The 20,795-nt window shown below is 40.8% G+C and overlaps 5 protein-coding genes across 6 annotated transcripts; 2 read left to right on the forward strand and 3 right to left on the reverse strand.

Moving 5' to 3' along the window:
* Positions 1–586: 586 nt before the first annotated feature.
* On the reverse strand, positions 587–4,608 carry LOC127254461 (homeobox-leucine zipper protein ROC1-like). Its single transcript, XM_051279553.1, has 11 exons — positions 4,442–4,608; positions 3,889–4,006; positions 3,414–3,632; positions 2,806–3,237; positions 2,503–2,604; positions 2,097–2,306; positions 1,744–1,966; positions 1,418–1,659; positions 1,192–1,287; positions 821–1,099; positions 587–712 (listed from the first exon to the last, which is right to left on the reverse strand). The coding sequence occupies exons 1-11, from the start codon at positions 4,606–4,608 to the stop codon at positions 587–589; spliced, it is 2,214 nt and encodes a 737-aa protein (XP_051135510.1).
* A 4,356-nt stretch (positions 4,609–8,964) lies between these two features.
* LOC127254545 (protochlorophyllide reductase-like) lies at positions 8,965–11,169 on the forward strand. Its single transcript, XM_051279699.1, has 4 exons — positions 8,965–9,251; positions 9,353–9,475; positions 9,780–10,353; positions 10,482–11,169. Exons 1-4 carry the CDS (start codon positions 9,183–9,185, stop codon positions 11,000–11,002), a joined length of 1,287 nt encoding a protein of 428 aa, XP_051135656.1. The 5' UTR covers positions 8,965–9,182; the 3' UTR covers positions 11,003–11,169.
* Positions 11,170–11,435: 266 nt separating this feature from the next.
* Positions 11,436–15,022, reverse strand: LOC127254543 (protein STABILIZED1). The gene has a single exon (XM_051279698.1). The coding sequence runs from the start codon at positions 14,786–14,788 to the stop codon at positions 11,630–11,632; it is 3,159 nt and encodes a 1,052-aa protein (XP_051135655.1). The 5' UTR covers positions 14,789–15,022; the 3' UTR covers positions 11,436–11,629.
* A 206-nt stretch (positions 15,023–15,228) lies between these two features.
* Positions 15,229–18,658, reverse strand: LOC127254547 (lanC-like protein GCL2). The gene is given in 7 exon segments (XM_051279703.1): positions 15,229–15,648; positions 15,892–16,209; positions 16,288–16,404; positions 16,487–16,598; positions 17,513–17,651; positions 17,654–17,690; positions 18,280–18,658. Coding segments are annotated over 7 exon segments (1,284 nt in total). The 5' UTR covers positions 18,502–18,658; the 3' UTR covers positions 15,229–15,309.
* Positions 18,659–18,822: 164 nt separating this feature from the next.
* On the forward strand, positions 18,823–20,684 carry LOC127254546 (clathrin light chain 2-like). 2 transcript variants are annotated; one of them, XM_051279701.1, is made up of 4 exons: positions 18,823–19,119; positions 19,234–19,427; positions 19,868–20,021; positions 20,101–20,684. In XM_051279701.1, the coding sequence occupies exons 1-4, from the start codon at positions 19,063–19,065 to the stop codon at positions 20,596–20,598; spliced, it is 903 nt and encodes a 300-aa protein (XP_051135658.1). In that variant the 5' UTR covers positions 18,823–19,062; the 3' UTR covers positions 20,599–20,684. The 2 variants fall into 2 exon arrangements, with proteins under 2 accessions (XP_051135658.1, XP_051135657.1); XM_051279700.1 differs by having other exon boundaries at positions 18,823–19,427.
* Positions 20,685–20,795: the final 111 nt, after the last annotated feature.

Consider the following 20,795-nt stretch of genomic DNA (forward strand, 5'->3'; position numbering starts at 1 on the left):
CCATCGGAATTCGGACATGCATTGCAAGAAATAACCTTAATTACCTATTTAAATCTTATCGAGACATGCAAGTACATGTATGTGGGTTCTCTGCTGGGGTACCCACTTTTGATCCGGAACGGAGGATCTTGACTGTATGTATAATACCGTGTCCGTGAGATATATTAAGACCGTATATGACGATCGTTTGTTTCCTAAGCTTTTAAATATTTGTTGGGCACACACCGTATTATACATACAGTCAAGATATATATATATATATTTTTTTATTTTAAAAATAAAAATTAGAAACAAAACCACACACATGCATAGTGTTTATGATCGGGGATCCAAACCATTATTATTGTCACTTGTCAGTCAGTCACATATAAATATATAGTACTAGTACTTAAAAAAACATAAGAGAAGGTGTCATCATCAATCACCCAATAACAAGCAGTCAAGTCAAGTCATATGAAAGTAAGTAATCCAGCTAGCTATATAGCTTGATGGTCTGGTCTGGTCTGGTCTGGTCTGGGTGGGGGTAGATTTAAAACTACTTATTGAAAACACACCAATCATAGGGTTGGTTACCTGATTGATCTCCTCATGGAGAAGATATTTGGGGGGCCAGCATGTTTCTAATCTTGTCAATGGTGCAGTTGAGAAGGTTGTTGGCTATAGCAACTGATCCCAGGGACAGCTTTGCATCAGGACTTGGATCCACCAAAACCTGCATACATATATATATATATATATATCTATGATTACAGTTACTATTGATTAATTAACAATAATAATAATAATAAGAAGATGATGATGATGAGAATTAGGAAGGAACCTGAAGTGCGACAGTGAGAAGGGTTCCTCCAGAATCAGCGAGAGAGGAGGAGGATGGCATTGCAGCGGCAGCGGTGTGGGTGGGGCCATCGGGAAGAATGGCGAAGCCGGAAGGGAGCAAGGGCACGTAGCTGGGGTCTCCGGTGCCGCTTGTAACGGCCTTCACCGAAGCCATGTCGATGGGTGCATACACAACATACGACGCCGTTGGGTTGCTCCGACTTTCTTGCACCATCATCAGTGTCGACGACGACGACGACTTGCCGCTTTCATTCGCACCCTACATATATAGTACAATATACAATCACAATCACACATAGTATATATATCTTTTTATACGAACACAAATGCAAATTCATAGTGCGTACGTACCTTCAGCTGACAGATTGAGACATTGTTGCAGGCATCGTTGCCACTCAAAACCTGCACCACCTCTTCAACCTCGGCGCCATTCCAAAGCATGTCCCACTGGGCGGAGCAACAACAACGACGAACGAACAGGTCATCATATCGACGTACGGATCATTATTGATATCATCGCATCATGTATAGTATTGATTAATAATTAATCTACAATGAATGAGGGTCTGGGGCTGACCTCCTTGCGGTTGGCGTGGTCGCGGAGGAAATCAAAGACGGTCCTGGGGGACGCAGGCAGCCAGAAGGAGGTGGCGATGCTGAGCTGGATCCCCAGGGGCATGGTGAGGTCGTCCACGTTCTTGCGCGTCATCACCTTGACGTTGTCGGCGTCGTTACCCGACAGGGTGGTCCATGCATTCGCGATCGAAGCGCTCACCCCTCTGCAGAACTTGGACACCATTCTGTCTCCCAGCCTGATCAGCATGCCCCCCGCCCCAACCTTACCAGTATTATTATTATTATTATTATTATTAATGTTATTGTTGATTACTACTCCACCACCACTGCTCCTCCTCCTCCTCCTCCTCTCATCGCCGCCATGAGCATCAGCATCGGCATCAGTACCATCAGAATCAGCAAGACGACGCTGGCATTGGCCTTCAAGGATGGCAAGCCAGCGCTTGGCCCCAAAAGCAAGACCCGCAGCCACCAGAGGCTTGAATATGCTATGGATACCCCCGCCGCTACCGCTACTCTCTTGCACTTCCACATGCTCCACCCATATCACCTGTTGCGTGTAATTGTGTTGTGTTGTTAATTACTACTACTACTACTACTACTTTACGTGCCTCGATGACAAGTTGTAATTATATTGCAATTAGAAGTCACACAGTAGAGTTCATATATATATACTATACCTTGGAATATCCTCGGTCCTCGTTTGGGATGTCTTGAATGATGCATCCCGAGGGCCTTCTCCGGCAGGTGACCATAGGCGTGGTTTGCAAGTGGTCCAAGGATACATCAACCACAGCCCACGTGCCGTCCACGTGCTGTTTACAGTACCTCACAAAGTAGCTCTCCCGGGTTGGAACCAGCGGCGAGAGAACATGGAACTCCGCATTCATCTGCATTTTACGTACATACATACATATCAGCTGGAGACGAGAGAGCAAGCAGCAGCAGCACTAGTGTTGGCAATTAATTAATTAATTAATGGTATTCACAACTTAACATCGTCATCGTCATCGCCATCTATATATATGTATAATGTATTGCATATTATGACTCTACTGATTAATGAAGTAAGTATCTGCTAGTTACCACTTGTAGAGTCTCGTTGTAGCTTCCACCGATCCCTGAGGCAAGTACTTGCAAGTTTGTCGCTCGGGAAATCACACCTGAGAACACATTACCCCACTTCTCCTGCAAGGGTGCGTACGTGGAGTTGTTAGTAATTACGCAGAACCGACATAAATATATATATTATTACAAAACAAAACAAAACAAGAGAAAGCATCATGGATCCATATATATATATATATATGTGTGTGTGTGTGTGTGTGTGTATCTGTTATGGAGGGATGAATGGATGGATGTGAAATTAGCAGCAGCAGCAGCACCAACCACATCCATGAGGATCTCGACAACGCTGGACGCATCCATGGCAAGAAGAGCGGACTCACGCGACGCCTCAGACTTGAATCCAAGGGGTCGAGCCCCGAACACTCTGGAACACGAGCGCAGATATTCATCCTCGTTCAACACGGTGGAGAGGCGATCTGTGCTGGGCACCCACAGCGGCTCCCCGAGTTGACCCATCCTCACCAGCTCTTCCATGGCTGCCACCGCCAGCTCAATCACCGCAGGTTGCTTGCTCTTGTTCTGGTAAACAATACCATTGCCGATGCTGCCCCCCATTATGATAGCTGCTGCGGGGTGGCTCAGTGCTAAGTGGTGCGAACCGGCAGCTGCTGATGAAGAGGCTGACGGCGTGTCCACCGAGCTTGTAAAGGGCTTCCCAACGTACTTTGTAGCTATAGCAGATATGTGGTCGATCTACACGCACATACATACACACATATATAAGAAAGAAAACTTCCAGTAGTAGTAGTAGTAGTAGTGTATATATATCCTTAATCATCCTATGATGATGATGATGAGGATAGAAATGACTATGTATAATATATACAGGTAGGGAGCTAGGCAGGTAGGTCATATATAGGTGGTGCTACCTCTTCCCTTAAGCGGGCATTCTCAACCCTTAGCTGGTGCTCGTGAAAAGAGGTGTCCCCAGTCCCAGCCCCAGCCCCAGCCCCAACCCCAAGGGGGGTTGGTCCACCGCAATTGGGGCAGGCAGCATTGCTCAGAGCTTCCCGGTATCGCAGGTTTTCAGCGCGCAGCTTTTCGTTCTCTGCTCGAAGTTGTGTATTCTCATGGTGCTCGTGCTGTGTCTGCACACAATCACTTAATTATAATTTAACTTCAAAATTCATCCTACCTACCTACCTACCTACCTATCAACCAAAATACATATTTACACACACATAGTAAGTACTCGGTAGTTATTTTGTTAGAGGATGGATGAATTAAGTCGCCCTTTAATTAATTAATTAATTAATTACTCACTGATGATGATGATATACATATTCTACAAACAAACAAACTAATAAATAAATTTATAAGATTGTTGAAAGTGTAGGTAGGTACCTTCATCTGAGTCCTCTTGTTCTGGAACCAGAACTTGACCTGTAGGGGGTCCATGCCGAGTTCGCGGCCGAGTTCTCTCCGCTGCCGGTCATCAGGATGCGGGCACTCCTTGAAGAAACTGCATCAACCCATCCATCCGTCCATAAAATAATACATACATACATACATATAATTCATATCAAATTCGAGAACCAACAATTAATTAAGCGCGCACATATATATATATATATAATCAAAGTAGAATCAATCAAATCAAATATTTATTTAATTTGTTAGCTATATATATATAATGGACTAAAATTCAACTTCATTTCAATCACGGGGGCCATCAAGATTAATTAATTTCTGAAACATCTTTTTATTCGAAACTGCAAAACCGCAATAGAAAAATTTTATATATTTGTCCTTAATTTATTACTTGAGGAAAAAAAAATAAAAAAATAAAAAAAATCTTCACCTCCAGGCATATATCAAATTAAAAACCCTAATTAGTTTCCTAACTTCAAATAAATATATTTTATAATTTACAACGGATCGGACGGATCGATCTTACGCTTCCATTTCTTGAATCTGATGTGCGGTGTGGCGATGATATCTCTTCCGCTTCGGCTGCTGATCCGAGTTGTCACTGCCGGATTTGCTGTCAGCTTCTTCATCTCTCATGGCCGCCGGCGCGTCGGTGTTCATGTTCAGAGATACTTGCTTGTCCCTACCACACATGTTCACATTAAATCGACGTCTTAACTTCAAGTTTTGCAGTAAAAACACATTTATATATTGACGCACTTTGATTTTCATTTAGATACCACATATTTGCAGATGGAGAAAATAAAATAAAATCTAGTCAGCTATTTTTGTAGATTCTATTGGCAATATTCAACAGTGGTAATAAAGCTGATATCCGATCCTCTTGATTTAATGTATATTATTGACGAGTATAAAATGCAAATAATATATGCATACAATAAAAGGAACAAAATCACATAGGATTCATAAAACATAAAAATGCAAACTTCTTTTTGGTGTTTCCACTGTCAATGCCAAACGAAAGGAAGTGAAGCGAAGGGAAGGGAAGTGTGAGTGATAATAAAGTTTTCACCACCGCAAGGGCATATACGTACTACCATTAGAGAAAATCACCATGATGCACATATATAAACACACATACAAGCAAGTAAAACATAAAAGAAATCTGATCTGCAATGTAAGAGAAGAGATTTCTTAATTCTCCATTTGCACGGTAGTATTGATACATGAAGAAACTCACCGAGATTGCATCGCCCGCCAATATTGTACAGTAAGTGTTTTGGTTGAGTAAGTTTTAGGGCTTTATATATATATATATATATATATAATGAAACCCCAGAGAGGAGAGAGAGAGAGAGAGAGAGAGAGAGAGAGAGAGAGAGAGAGAGAGAGTAAGTAAGTAAGTAAGTAAGTGATAGAGATAGAGAGATGAGAATGGGGAGTGAAAAGTGACAAGGAGGAGTCAAATAGGGATAAGAAGGTGGAAATAATTAGGCAATAATGTGTATTTGGGTATAAACCAGACAGATAGGATTTTAATTGCAGGGCTAATTATTATTATTATTAAATACATAGTCGATGGTTCAATTGCATTCAATTTAATTGCTCGCTTTTAACTTCAAGCAAAATAATTATTTCTGGTGGATTTTTTGGTAGGTCAGATTAATATAGAATCAATTTAATGTAACCTATTTATGGCTGGAAATATAGTAATCGTTTCAACCCATTTATTACTACTACTATTATATTATTACTGTTGCTGTTTAGGCCATATATATAAATATGTGCCTGACCAAATTAATTAAGAATCAAATTTATGCTTTATTCTTCCAATTATTTCTTTTTTTTTTACACAACAATTCTTAATACATAAAATATATTATATTTTATAAAAAAATCAACCTTTAATATAAAATAATATTACTTACACAATTCTCTATGTTTCATCTAAAAAAATATTATACTTCAAATAAAAACACTATACAAACAATGTTTTTACTACTTTACTTTCAAAATAATATACCATATGATGCTATAAGTAATTAATTTATTTTAAAAGCCATGGGAATAACAACATATAAAATCAATACAAAAAAATATCTACTTTCATTTTGTCGCTTTGTCATTAACACGTTATTTTATTACAAATTTTGAGAATATTTTAATTATCTTGTATCGGAAAAAATTAATGATTTCTATCATGATTAATATCTTATTTTGTCGTCATACGATTCATATATATGCATGCAAATCGCAAGGTAAATTAATGACTACACTAGAACATACATGCCGCGATCATATTATCGAAAGGTGTACCAATAATTGGTAAGTAAAGAAACATATTTCAATGATACATAGATAAAGATAAAAATTTTAATCCTAGCTTCACCCTTTACAATATTTTCATTTGCTACAAAATTGTGTTAATATTAATTAATTTTAGAATTTTGTTGTTAAAAATAAAAGATTCACTCACATAGGCCATTAGTTTTGATTATATAGGTTTTGTTTGATTTATTTTTTTTAGTTTGAATTTTTCTATTTAATTTTAAATTTAAATAGTATTTTAGTCTGATAGTATTATATAAGAATTATAACATATTTTTATTGAAAATTATAAAAGTATTTTGATTTTAAATTTGGAATGAAACCAAACAAACCCATGATGTTATATTAGTAAATTTTATAAGATTTAAAAGTAAAGAAATCTATTGAATTGGAATGATCATAATTTTAATTAATGAAGAAATAAATTTAAAAATGTATTTTTATTGAAGTTAATAATGACATTTTTTATTTGTTATGGAAGTAATTGGCTAATTTATAATTTATTTTTTCCCTTTTGGGTAATTTATAAATAATTTGAGTTAACATACATTATTTTAAAATTTCACAATGAAAAAAAAAAAACTAAACAAGTTTATACTTGTGTATATACTTATTACATGCTGGATATATATATATATATGTATAAATATAAGTATATGAAATATTAATTAACTAAAGATACCTAAAGGTGGTAAGTACTAATAATAACGTGAAGTAATGGAATCGTTAGTCTTATATTATTATTGAATAGGTTTATGTATATTAATTAAAGAATTATATATTTAATTTATATCAATTATAAATTGCAATAATAATAATAATAATAATAATAATAGTACAAAGAGTGGTGAAGAATTAGAGGAAGGTCGAGCAAATTTGAATTAATATATGAAGTATGACTGATTATGAGATTAATTATTGAACGGTAAACGAGGTGGGAAGAGTAATATGTACGTAGGTATCTATCTGACTACGTCTACGAGTGACTATTGAGAATCTGTCTCATCTTATATAATATTTTTACAGTAAAAAGTAGGAGTATAATATATATTTTTTATTATATAATTTAATTTTTAATTTACTTTATTTAATATTTTTTTCTAATAATTTATATATTTTTTTATTTTGATCCGTCTTATAATAAAATATTTATTTTGTAATAATATTTTTTATTAATATTAAAAATATCATTACAATGTAGATATCCTTTGTAATACTAAAATTATTTTATTTTTTTATTTTATTTATATCATATCTTAATCTAATACTAATATTTCTAAAATTTTATAAAAATAAAATGATAGATAGATAATAAAAGGTGGAAATACTATTCATATAAATATTTATATTTAATGCTACCCATAAATATATGGGTTATTTATATTGACTTGACTTTTCTGGGTGGCTGACTTTGGTGGGTTGACTTGACACACACGGTCTATAGGTCTCTATCCATCTCTCTTTCTATATAAATATATAATCCTTACTTAGTTTCAATAAACAGTCTTATTTATCATTTTTGTCCGTTTTAATATAATAATCTTGTTTACTATTTTTGTCCGTTCCAAAACAATAGTCTCATTTTCATAAATAAATATATCACCATAAAACTATTTTCATTTTTTTATTATTATTACACAATTATCACTTCTTTTTACATTAAAATACTCACAAGGGCAAAAAAGTTATTTATTCTTACTTTTTATCAACTACTAATATAATATCAATATTGCTTAAATCTCGTATCCAACACAATAAAACTATACTTTTGGTACAAAATGAGTACTTCATTTATCATGCAAATGTGTACTGAACACGAATTTTATTAAAAATGAATAACAATTATTACTTTTTTTTTATAGTAAACAAAAGTATAAAATATAATAATTATTTTATTTTAAAAATATATAATTTTTTTAATGATAATTAAAAAAGATAAATATAAATTTAAATGAAGGAGGTATTATAATACACATATCACTAGCTACTACAGCAATAGCATCGTTGTATCAATACTTTTAACTCTATCGAAATTATTTATAATTTCATTAAAATGAATTAAAAAATATTTATAATAACACTAAAATTAAAAAGTTATTTATATTAGAATTAGAATTAATTAATTTTAGTTGCATTGAAACTAATATTGATTTCTTTTTTCTTTTATACATTTAAAAAATTTATCAATATAATTATTTGTAATCATATTAAAATTGTAGATTAAATTATTTATAATAGTAAATTATTTGCAGAATAATTTAAAATATAAATTAAAAATTTTGATATTTAGTTGAACTTTATTTAAAAAATCACTACATATTATTATTTTATAAATTATCAAATTAAATTTATATTTATTTATATTTATTAAATAATAATTTAAATTAAAAATATATTGTTAGAATTTATTTTAAAAAGTCAAATTTATATTTAACGAATTATATAAAAATATTTATTTATATTAAGTCAAATAATTATTTAATAAATTTGATACTGTTTATTGGAAAAACGGGATCTCAAAATTTTGATAGGGCTGAACCTGAACCTTCAACCTTCTGCCCATGTACACCAAAAAAAAAAAAAAAAAAAAAATCCTTGTGCCCATGGACTGTCTTATTAATCCGTTCATTCATGCTTCTAGAACAGTCCCTTACAGTTTTAAGTAGTGCGCTGGGAATCCAAACTTGAGGTCGTGATTGGGTCGAGCGCCGTCACGTAGGGCCCACCCCCCAATCCTCACCATTCCTTATCCCCACCCCCTTCTCCTACCTCTCTATTCCGATTCCCATTCTCATTTGCAAATTGCAATCCAGCAGCAGCATCTACATCTTCGTCTTCGTCTTCGTCTTCGTCTTCATCTACAGTTTGTGAGACAGACGCGGCCTCGCAACAAACAAAGAACACAGCTGAATTCCGATACACGCACACAGAGGTTGATAATGGCAGCAGCAGCAGCCCGTATGTTGTTGCCCTCAACTACTTTTGCCCTTCTTCCCCTTCCCAAAGAGGTACCCCTACATTCCATTCCATTCGTCCCCAATTCTTCTAGGATTTTATTTCACGCAATCCTCAACTTTATACTTACTGCTTTAATTTCATCCATATCAAGGCCAGCCCGATCAAAGACGCGTCGTCGTCGTCATCATCCCTGTTTGGAGCTCCATTGCCTTTGCCACCTACCACTCTCAAACCAGCTCAATTCGCCCTCCCCCATTGCACCTTCTACTACAGGGTAGGTACCTGCTGCCTGCCGGTCGGCTAATCTATTCACCATTTTTATTGCTTAGTTCGTTGATTGATTGACATTTACAATAATATTAGAATTACGTACTATATAATAGGGCAGCTTATTTTACCGCTATATATATATATATATATAATATCTATATGTTTCCTTTTGATCCTATTAATTAAAGTGAATCCTTTAATAACTTAATTAGCTATTCTCGACATCATCATCGTCGTCATCATCATCATCGTCGTCATCATCATCATCATCATCATTTGGCATTAATTTGTGATTTAAACGCACGCAGGGGTTGAGGAAAAAGCGGCAGCAGCAGCAGCATTCACTACTTGCCTTACCACCACCAATTAAGGCGCAGCAGACAGCGGCCACAACTCCCCCGGCCACGACCCAACAACCACCACCACCTTCCGACAAGAAAACCCTCCTCCGCAAGAGCAATGTAATCATCACTGGAGCCTCCTCGGGTCTCGGCCTCGCCACTGCCAAGGCTCTCGCCGACACCGGAAAGTGGCACGTCACCATGGCCTGCCGCAACTTCCTCAAGGCCGAGAGGGCTGCCAAATCCGCGGGGATTACAAAAGACAGCTACACGGTGATGCATCTGGACCTGGCCTCCCTGGAGAGCGTCCGCCAGTTCGCCGATGCATTCAGGCGGTCGGAGAAGCCCCTCGATGTCCTGGTCTGCAATGCCGCCGTGTATCTCCCAACTGCAAAGCAGCCTACGTTTACGGCTGATGGCTTCGAGCTGAGTGTTGGGACCAACCACCTGGGCCATTTCCTTCTTGCGCGCCTCTTGCTGGATGACATGAAGCAGTCCGACCACCCATTCAAGCGACTCATAATCGTCGGCTCCATAACAGGTCTCTTCTATTCTATTATTATACCTTTCATTCATTCATCCACTGCCATTTGCCTCCTGCTCTGCCCTCTGCCCTGTTAATAATTGGTACATATATATATATATATACACATATACTTGTATACTTAGGGAACACCAACACATTGGCCGGCAATGTGCCGCCAAAGGCAAACCTGGGCGACCTGCGTGGGCTGGTGGGGGGGCTCAATGGGGTGGGGAGCTCACCCTCACCCATGATCGACGGGGGTGAGTTTGATGGAGCAAAGGCATACAAGGACAGCAAGGTATGCAACATGCTGACGATGCAGGAATTCCACCGGCGATACCACCAAGACACCGGGATCACATTCTCGTCCCTCTACCCAGGCTGCATTGCGGAGACGGGGCTGTTCCGAGAGCACATCCCGCTCTTCCGCCTCCTCTTCCCGCCCTTCCAGAAGTACATCACCAAGGGGTACGTCTCCGAGGAAGAAGCCGGGAAACGCCTGGCGCAGGTGGTGAGCGAGCCCACCCTGTCCAAGTCGGGGGTGTACTGGAGCTGGAACAACGCCTCCTCCTCCTTCGAGAACCAGCTGTCCAAAGAGGCGAGTGACCCGGACAAGGCGCGCAAGCTGTGGGAGATCAGTGAAAAGCTCGTTGGGTTAGCTTAATTTAAAAATTAGCTTACCTTACCTGCTTCAAGCAAAACAAGATGTAGATACCATACCATACCATCCCATCCCATCCCATACTACTTTGGTTGCTACTTGTAGATTATCATTATATTATTGGATGATGGGAAGGGAAGTGATGTTAATGAATGAAAAGTTGTTGGTTATATATCCATCCACCACCTTCATCCAGTCATCATCCTGTCCTGTCCTGTCCAGTCCAGTCCAGTCCAATGGATTTGTTAAGAGAATACTTGCTGATGCTCACAGATATACCATCACAGATACACCTCAACCTCAACCTCAAGAATGAATCGAGTCCCAAATGAAATGAAATAATGACTAGGCACACACAAATCTTGTAAATATGAGAGAGGCATGTCTGAACTTAAAAGAAAAACAAAACCAGAAAGAATGAAAGAAAGATGCACAATTTGCCAAAATCAGACAATAGTATATATATATATCAAGAGAGTTTAAACTAAAACCCCTACTACTACAGGCTACAGCATGCTTCAATAAAGAAAAGAAAGATCTAGGTGTAAGAAAACTCCACAACAGCAGATGATGATAGGATACACTAGCAATCAATCACTATAACTCACTCAGTAGATGGTCGATCATAAATCATTCAGGAGGCTGAGACTGAGACTGGATGGAGTCGGAGGAGGATATAGCAGGTCTACTACTACCACCACCGTACCGCTCGCCATTTTCGGCGGCACGATCTTCTTCCTTCCCAATAGCAACAGCCACCTTCTTCAGGATAAACTCCGTAGGCTGATGTGAGTTCACCACCGCTTTCGAAACGGCTTGCCACTTTTCCCCGTGCTTCGGCTCAGCCGCAACACATCTGTTCAGTACATCCTTCTGCGTCTCCTCCGTGCCATGCTGAAGTTCAAACTTGTAGTACAACGCCCAGAAGTCACCAATATCTGGAGCAAGTGTAACTGCCCTGTTCAACCAGGACCGAGCCTTATCGACCTTCCTGTCATGCCAAAATATCTTCCCCACAGCAGCAAGGACATGGGGATCGTCGCCACATGTTTTGTATGCATCCCTGCTTTTCGTTTTCTGCTGAGGCCGAGGGGCCATCTCGATGGAGGCTGCCCACAGAATACCACTCTTAGGGCAATCCTGCAATGCCTTGGCCATTAATATATCAGCTTCCTTCTTGTAACCGTGTCGGGACTCAGCTCGCACTGCAGCCAGCCAGAGCTCAGGATTCTCTGGATTCTTCTTTCTGGCCATAGTCAGGACAGCGCGCGCCTTACTCAGCCCGCTGACTTTCTCCTCCAAGTGAGCAAGCGAAAGCCACAAGGGAATGCAATCCCGGCAGTGCTTCAATCCCAACTCATACGCTTCTTTGGCTTTCTCCAAGTTGCCGAGAAGTTCCTCCAACTGACCGAGCATCAGCCAGAGTTTGAAGAATGACGGGAAAAGTTTGATCCCTTCATCCAACAACCTCCTCTGCTCTGCTGTGTTTCCCAACTCCCTTTCAACAATTGCCGATTTCATCCAAACTCTCTCAGTTCCTCCCCTTTCCCGAGCCTTGGCAAGAAGCATTCTAGCCCTTTCAGGCTCGTGGTTCTCAAACTCTAGCTTGAATGCAGCAAGCCAGATCTCCTCAGAATTCGGGATCGCGGCGTATGCTTCTTGAAGAATTGCGCGAGCAGCAGGCACGTCACCAGCAAGCCACTTTTCTTTCGCACCCATTAGCCACAGCACCTCGGCGTGTGGAATATATGTAACCGCCTTCCGCAGCAAAGCATCCAGTGACTCCCGGGTGCCGTGGCTCTTCTCTAGTTGAGCTGCTTTGAGCCATATGCTCTTCTTTGTCAAGAACACGGTAAGTGCATGAGCATAGATCGCCCTCGCTGTCTCAATAGACCCTCTCTTTCTGCACTCCTCAGCATCTGCGACCCACGTCCTCTTCCTATCCTCTTCCTCGACACCTACCTCAATGGTGTTATGTATAATAGCTTGACAAGTTACAACAGAACCAGCCCTCTCAGCTGCCTCAGCCTCTTTCATCCACATCTCCCGATCGATTTCCAAACCTTCCCTCTGTAAGGCTCGAATACCCCTTTCAATAATCTTCCCAACCATGGCAGTATTTCCGTTCGCCTCTTCCAACTTTGCAGCAGTGATCCATATTGCAGGCTCCTTGGGAAGCTTTTCCCTAGCTTTATTCAATACCTTCTTTGCATTCTCATAGGTTTCCAGCCGAGCAAGGGCTAGCCATAGCTCGACATGCAACGGGCAGCATTCCACAGCTCTCTGCAGTAAGAGTCTGGCGTCTTCCTCATTGGCAAGCTCTACAACTGCCTTCCAAAGCCTCACCGAGTCCGGGATATGCTCAAGCCCTTTCCGCAGCACCCTGCTCTTGTTCGCATCATCCTGCTCGAGTTTTGCTGCTTGCATCCACAGCTTCACCGAGTTTGGGATTGCCTTCACGCCCCTGGCTATCACAGCCTTGGCATCAAGAGGGGACGCCAGGCGGCACGCCTCCAGCCACACGTCCTCACTCTTGGGGCATTCCTCGCACCCCTTCTTGATCAACTGCTGCGCAACCTGGGGCTTCCCCGCCACCTCCTCCAGCCTTGCAGCAGCTATCCAACCATGTGGATGCTTCGGGTTTGTCTGGGTCACTGACTTGAGCAACAACCTAGCCTTGTTGATATCAGAGACCTCTGCATCGCTAGTAATCTTCATGCTCTTCAAGTCAGTCAGGTAACCTTTCGGATCCACCACTGTCAACCCCGAAACAGAGTCGGACAACCTATCCAACTTCAGCGACAGGACAGTCCCTCTCCCCTCGCCAACTGCAGTCAGATCCGTGACGGGGGTCTGCCCCCATGGGGTCTCAGTGCCGCCAGCTGCTCGGCTCTTGGGATCCAGAGCACTGACATGCTCCTTCTCCTGCCGGGCTTTCTCCAAGAGGGTGTCCGGCACTGGGACGAAGCTCTCAAACCGCTTCTTTTTGTTCCTCAGAGAGTAGTCACCGATCTCGGGGATGCTATCCCATTCATCGGCGGACAGCGTGTACAGCTTCCTCTTCAGGTCAGCGAACTGCTCGGTGATCTTAGGATTCGAGGCTCGGTACTTTTCAATCTCCTGCTTAAGCCTCGCCTCCCTCCTATCCTTCCTCCGAGAATCCATTCTTTTATCAATAGCCTCCCAGACGGCGTCGGCCTCCTTATCCTCATCGTCGTATTCCGCAGACGCGAACAGCCCAGCATCATTCCCCTCAAACTCGTCGAACTTTTGATTCTCATCGTAGCCCTTCTCGTCGTTCTCCTCCTCCTCGTCCTCCTCGCCGGGCCCCTTCCCACGGCCACGACCAGCGGCGGCCGCCGCCCCAGGAGCACCAATCGCCGCGGCGGATCGATCAGGCAGGTCCGGCGCAGCACGAGCGGGACCGATATCAGAGCGGGTGGTGAAGCCCGTGGCGCCACGGCCAAGGCCAGCGACATAGTTCGGCGGAGGCTTCGTGTTGAGGAAATCTTGGCGGGCCTTGGGAGGGACGGGCGCTTGCATACCGCCGAGGAGGAAAGGGACGTGTAGGGTTAGCGTTGAATTGGGGGAGATCCCGAGATGGGAGAGCAATAGGGCGTCGTTCTCGGGGGTGGATAGCAGCAGGCGAGGAGCCAAGTAGAGGCGCTGCCGGGGAATGGGTATGAGGTAATCCCGCTGGATGTGGAGGCGGAGCGACCGCAGAGTGGTGGCGGAAGGGTTGATGTTCAAGATTAGGGTTTTGTTATCGGGCGACTTGACAAACACCATCTTGATTCTTGAAGGAAGGAACTTTCTTCCTTGACCTGATCTGATCTGGTGAATCGGAAGACAGACGGGGTGGGGTTGCGTGTCTGTCTCGCACTCGCTTTGGGTGGCTGATGATTCCGTCCGTCCGTCCGGTTAGCCTAGTAGCCGGGCGACGACAATCCTCGCCTCGCCTCTCAAGACAGGGAAGTTTTGTAAGTCGGTCGATCCCCACAATTTAGCCCAACCCAACCCAACAAAACAAAGCCATACCAATCCGATCCAATCCAAAATCGGTTCAATTATTTAAATATACTCCAAATTTTAAACTCAATTCATTTCATCCATCCTGCTCCAAATTTTCAAAACTTCTATAAAATGAGGGGAACCAATAAAACTTGGAACTTTTCATCTCCAAACTGAACTGAGCTGAGCTGAGATGCGATGCAACACATTCTGAAGACTGAACCATAAAACTAAACTGCGCAGCAAACCTGAAAAAAGGATGCATACGATAGGCACATATACACACAGATGTATAGTAATTATTTATCATAGCCAGGGAATCTAGCATTCTTGGGTTGAACCATGTCAAAGAAAAGATGAACCATTCCCCCAACTCCTTCGTACAGGGAATATGCATTGTCCCCTCTGTGCATCTCCCCGCTTGACATTAGCATCTCACCTCTATCCAGCAAAAAGCATACCAAAGCTTTCGCTCTGTACAAGTACTCCATGATCCCCGTTAAACGATAGAGTGACAAGAACACATAAGCATTTCCACTTATGCCATGGCACATCCCAACTCGTTTCAGTAGCCCACGACTCCAAACTACCTCCGCTGCATTCATCGCAGCTTCAAGAAACTCTTCATCCCCAAACACCTATATATATTTTAGAGAAGATGAAAGTAGTCATACAAGCTGTGAGATATAATAATAACCAAACTCGGTAGACCTAATACAATTATTTAACTTTGCGTGAGTTGCACATACAGCCAAAGATTTGCCTAGTACTGTATAGCTATTTTTATATAGTTAAGGTGGATATTTTTCATTTGAACTTTGAAGCAAAAGTTTCCTAATGACATTGAATTTCCAAAACTTATAATTTTAGAAAAACATTACCTCAGCAACTTTAATGAGCGTGAGAGCAATCCCAGGAGCACCATGGCACCAATGCACAAGAACATCTCTCAACTTATCTTCTTCACTGGCAGGGTAATTCCCACTGGGGAAGCGATTTCTGATCATATAGCGAAGAGTTCCTTTGACATCCTCAACCTCGTTTGATGTCAGATTACAATCCATCAGTACATGGAGGATTCCAGCCAATCCATGGGCCGCACCCCAGTACTTTCTGCCATACCATTCAAACATCAAGGGACTTCCACCCTGTTCCCCTAGTTTTCTCCCCTTTTTGATAATTTCCCTCACAACAGGATCCTGGCTATGATTATTTGATTTAGGATGCAATAGTCTTGTTGTTTAATAGACTTTAAATATGCTCTTAAAACACCCTACCATGATGGCTGAAGGAATTGTCTCCTTGCCTAAATGCTTGTTAAGAAATAAACAAGCCCATAAGTATCCAGCTTTGCCATATAACAACTCGTCAGGATGATCTTTTGACAGCTTCATCTGTTTCCAGCAGCACACAGTTCATGCTAATTGCAAGGATGGAAAAACTGATACTTGTAGAAGATTCGTGACAAAACCATACCTCTTTAAATTGGGCCAAATAATAACTAACCAAATTATCGTCGCCCGTATGCTTGGCCACAATAGCTCCAAGAGCACATACACCACCTCTCCCAAGCATAAAAGTCACATCTCTTAACAGTAAGCATTCAATAAAATCCCCAGGTCAACCGGAAATATTAATTTCAAAGCCAAGCATTTTTAATTTTTTATTCATGCCAAGTGTCCCTCCTAATACTTGCACTAATGTCTCTAACCACCTTATAATCTGTATTTACTGCTTTTACAACAGTCTTAACTCATTCATGCCAATTGTCTTTCCTAATACTTGCAACTTGTGCAGCAAAGGTGCATTCTTTTAAGCCACATCTCATGTTTTTATTTAATCATTGTTTATTTCATTCACATGTTATTAATCCTTCAAGGACAGAACAACTACTCTAACTATCAGCAGTCAATGCATCATGAAGACAGTACTAGGGAGAACATTTGCACTTCAATGATAACAGCGCTTGGAATCTCCCTTCATTAAAAGACCTCTGAGACAGAGAAGTATCACTTGAAGTTTAAGCAATCCATACATAAAGGAGTGAGCATTTCTATTCAGTACTTCAGCAATACAAGTTTCTGCAATTGAAACTTCAAAGAATTGACTGGATCAAAAATCTGAATTTGAACGAGTGTGTTTTGAATTTGTATGAACACTATTCGGTCAAGTATTTCACTATTTTACCGAACTACCAAAGTGATTTTACAGTGACAATTCTATGTTTTTACTAATACAACTTAGGATCAAATTCACTAGCAAGATGTCTGTAATTGTGCCTATTATAGATAGCAATATCCAATTACTGAACTGGATACAAAATTAGTAGTACTGAGACATCCTTAAAAACAGATATCACACCAAATTCAAATTAATGTAATTTAAAACTACTAATTCACAAATTTAATTATGGAATCGAATTTGAATGTGTTCAATAAATCCATAATTGCTGGATTTGAACAACGATGCGTACATATAGTAAAAGGCAAGAAATGGCAAGACCTGGTTTGAATGGAAGAGGAATCACACGCCTTGATGATCTCCAAACACAGATTCAAATCATTCTTGTTCTGAGTCACTTGGAAAGATTTAAAGAGCAAACAAGCAGTGCCCAATGTGCCCACATACAATGTAAAATTTCCACATGTTTCCCTGTGAGGCCCCATGTTTGCTCCAGAATCTGTTAAAAAACAAAGCATGGCTTTCCATCACACAGAATCTGAAATCAGCACTGTAGAATTTTCATATCCAAAATCACAAAAATAATATTATACTATGATTTTCACATTACCAGGTTTTTCCCATGGCTAACTAAGGTATCCACAAACTAAACTAACTAGAAAGTAGATCAACGAATGAACTTCCAACCGGAGCCGGCATCAAACATACTGAACTTATAGCTAACTAGTAATCATTGCAACAACAATAATCTACACGCATCTTACATGAAAGTTCCACGTGTATATTCAATAATATATTAGCAGCAATGCCGCGGCACCAAAGTACTCGTGAGTATCCCACCAGACACACACCTGACCTAGTAAAGATTGTAATACAATGGGTCTAATAACAACAACAACAACAACAGCAACAGCAACAATTATAATAATAATAATAAAAATAATACACAAGCAAAACATCACAGAGCAAGAGTAGCAGCAGAAGTAGAACTATTTAACATCTTAACCTAAACCCTGATCTAAATTACACTAAATCAATCGTGCTTGGGTAAACTGCAGGTTACAAAAACGGAAAATTGGGGAAATTACAGTTTCTTTGAGGTCAAGAGCAGCCCGTTGTAGCTGGTTGGATAGAGTAGGGTAAGGGAGCGAGAGGAGCCTCAATAGTGAATCATGTGTGCCTTGAGGATAAATCTCAACTCTCCCACGGTTCTTTTTGAGCTGTTGTTGTTGTTCTTCATCTTGGATTAGAAGATTAGGGTTTTCAGGGACAAAGTCGGGCATCATATTGGGGAAGAAACGTTCTGCCATTGTTGCGCGGGGTTCAACCTTCACTTGAAAGAAGTAAACGTGATCGCGGCGGGGTGTGAAGTTGAAGAAGAACAAAGGAAGAAAAAAGGGAAAATAGCAGGAGGAGTTGTACGAGGAGAGAGAGAGAGGGGAGGAGCCAGGAGGTAGTGTGCAGGGTAGAATCGATCACCGGTTGCCGGTTGGCCATCCTGCTTGCGTGATCGTGTGGGTCCGACCCGATTCATTCGAGAAGGGATGCCTCTATTGCCCGGCCTCTTAAATTTATACATTATTGGTATATATATTTTAATAATACATATATATACACTTCGTATATATCAATTGTATTAGAATGATATGTATAATACATATATATTATATATTTATATACGATGTATCCATACAACTAATGTGTAAATTAATTAATGACCCGGATCTGGAACTGGAAACGGCATGCATAAAATGTAAGATAGCGCAGATGAGATGAACGCCATCAAGATTGAGATGTTGAGATTGCGATTGCGACTGCGATTGCGATTCATTCATCCATTCATTCACGCACGGTTTGCTTTGAATTAATTAATGGAGTCCTTGGAGGAGGGCATTGGCGTGTACATGGGCGACGGGGGCGGCGAGCAGGTGCAGGAGGACGACGAGATTGTTAATAATAATAATAATAATAATAATAGTGGTAGTAGTACCGTGCATCAGCATCATCATCATCATCATCCCTTCAACATTAATGACATGCAGCAGGAGCAATCCTCCTCCCCGGATGCATACGGGGTGCATCATCAGGGCGGCGACGATTTTGCTGATCGGTTCCAATCTGCAGTCGGTGAGGAGGAGGAGGGAATTATTTTCACCTCCTCTAACAGCGGCGGACCGACGCTTCCAGATCCAAGCCAGATGCGTCAAGAGGGCGCCGCTTTCCGCGAATGGCGACGGTCAGCTACCTACCTACTACTTGAGATTTTATTTGATTTGATTCGATTTCGTGGTGATCTACTTTTTGTGTTTAATATATATATATATATATATTTTCTTTTAGCAAATCAATCACATGAATTGTTTTGGTGTTTATTACATATATATATATATATATTGTGAACTGTTATGGATCGGAGTCGCATGTATATATATTAATTATTCTGCATGCGTACGAGGAACTCCTCCGTACTCCTTATATATGTATATTCTGTTGAAATGATGCATGAAAAGTACAATTCATTATTATATTGCTGCAGAGATATACTGGTAGGCAAAAAACAAACAAAACAAATTAATAAGCCATATATAATTAAGGAAGCCTTAATTTGTTGAATGGATTTGTAGGAGGAGGAGGAATTGGTATAATAATTGGTTTAGTTTTATATGTGCTGTGCAGGCAAAACCTCAAGTATCTGGAGGAGAAGGAAAAGAAGGAGAAGGAGTGGCGGAATGAAATAATAAGTGAAGCGGAGGAGTACAAGCGACAGTTTTATGAGAAGAGAAAGCAGAGCTGCGAGAGCAGCACAAGTCAGAACAGGGAGAGGGAGAAGGTTCGCCCGTAGCAGCAGATACATACATACATACATACATACATATGTATATATAATCAATTGGGGATGGTGGATGCAGGTGTACCTGAGGCAGCAAGAGAAGTTCCACAAGGAAGCTCACAAGCAATACTGGAAAGCAATATCAGAGCTGATACCCCGAGAGGTGGCCAGCATCAATGAGAAGCGGAGGAGGAAGAAGAAGGTGGCGGTGGAAGATCAGCAGCAGGCAGCAGCAGCAGCAGTATCAGTTGTGGTGATTCAGGGGCCAAAGCCCGGGAAGCCTACGGACATGTCGAGGATGCGCCAAGTGCTTCTCAAGCTCAAGCAAAACCCCCCACCTCACATGTTGCCGCCGCCGGAGCCGGACAATAAGAATGATGGAAAAGCAGCAGCAGCAGGAGCAGGTGGTAGGAAAAAGGACAAAAGGGAGGAGGAGGAGGAGGATGATGGAGTTAAGGCGGGTACCACTCCAACAACAACAAGTAGTCCCGGAGGAGGAGGAGGAGGTGCTGCTGCTGCTTCTGCTTCTGCTAAGGCTGAAACTGAACCTGAACCTTCTTCGCTGCTCATCGGGTAAAATACTAGCTTAGCTTGCTAGTATATTAAATATACTATAATGCTGATGATGATGATGAGAGAGAGAGAGAGAGAGATCAGCATATATATATATATATATCAGTCAATTAATTTGAAGAAGAAGAATAAGCACTGCTGCTGCTGCTGCTGCTGAATGCTGGAGTGGTATTCTTTTCCATGGACCGGCCAGGGTAGCAT

This window comes from Andrographis paniculata, unplaced genomic scaffold (assembly GCF_009805555.1).
Source record: "Andrographis paniculata isolate CXL003 unplaced genomic scaffold, ASM980555v1 Contig52END, whole genome shotgun sequence".
NCBI classification, from domain to species: domain Eukaryota; kingdom Viridiplantae; phylum Streptophyta; class Magnoliopsida; order Lamiales; family Acanthaceae; genus Andrographis; species Andrographis paniculata.

Coding starts and splice junctions, on each gene's coding strand:
- LOC127254461 (XM_051279553.1), bottom strand. CDS start 4,608: ATGTGTGGTAGGGACAAGCAAGTATCTCTGAACATGAACACCGACGCG. Junction 1,660..1,743: donor GAGGAGGAGGAGGAGGAGCA/GTGGTGGTGGAG, acceptor CGGGGGGCATGC/TGATCAGGCTGGGAGACAGA. Junction 1,288..1,417: donor ACCACGCCAACCGCAAGGAG/GTCAGCCCCAGA, acceptor TGCTCCGCCCAG/TGGGACATGCTTTGGAATGG.
- LOC127254545 (XM_051279699.1), top strand. CDS start 9,183: ATGGCAGCAGCAGCAGCCCGTATGTTGTTGCCCTCAACTACTTTTGCC. Junction 9,252..9,352: donor TTCTTCCCCTTCCCAAAGAG/GTACCCCTACAT, acceptor ATCCATATCAAG/GCCAGCCCGATCAAAGACGC. Junction 10,354..10,481: donor AATCGTCGGCTCCATAACAG/GTCTCTTCTATT, acceptor TTGTATACTTAG/GGAACACCAACACATTGGCC.
- LOC127254543 (XM_051279698.1), bottom strand. CDS start 14,788: ATGGTGTTTGTCAAGTCGCCCGATAACAAAACCCTAATCTTGAACATC.
- LOC127254546 (XM_051279700.1), top strand. CDS start 19,063: ATGGAGTCCTTGGAGGAGGGCATTGGCGTGTACATGGGCGACGGGGGC. Junction 19,428..19,867: donor GCTTTCCGCGAATGGCGACG/GTCAGCTACCTA, acceptor TGTGCTGTGCAG/GCAAAACCTCAAGTATCTGG. Junction 20,022..20,100: donor AGAACAGGGAGAGGGAGAAG/GTTCGCCCGTAG, acceptor TGGTGGATGCAG/GTGTACCTGAGGCAGCAAGA.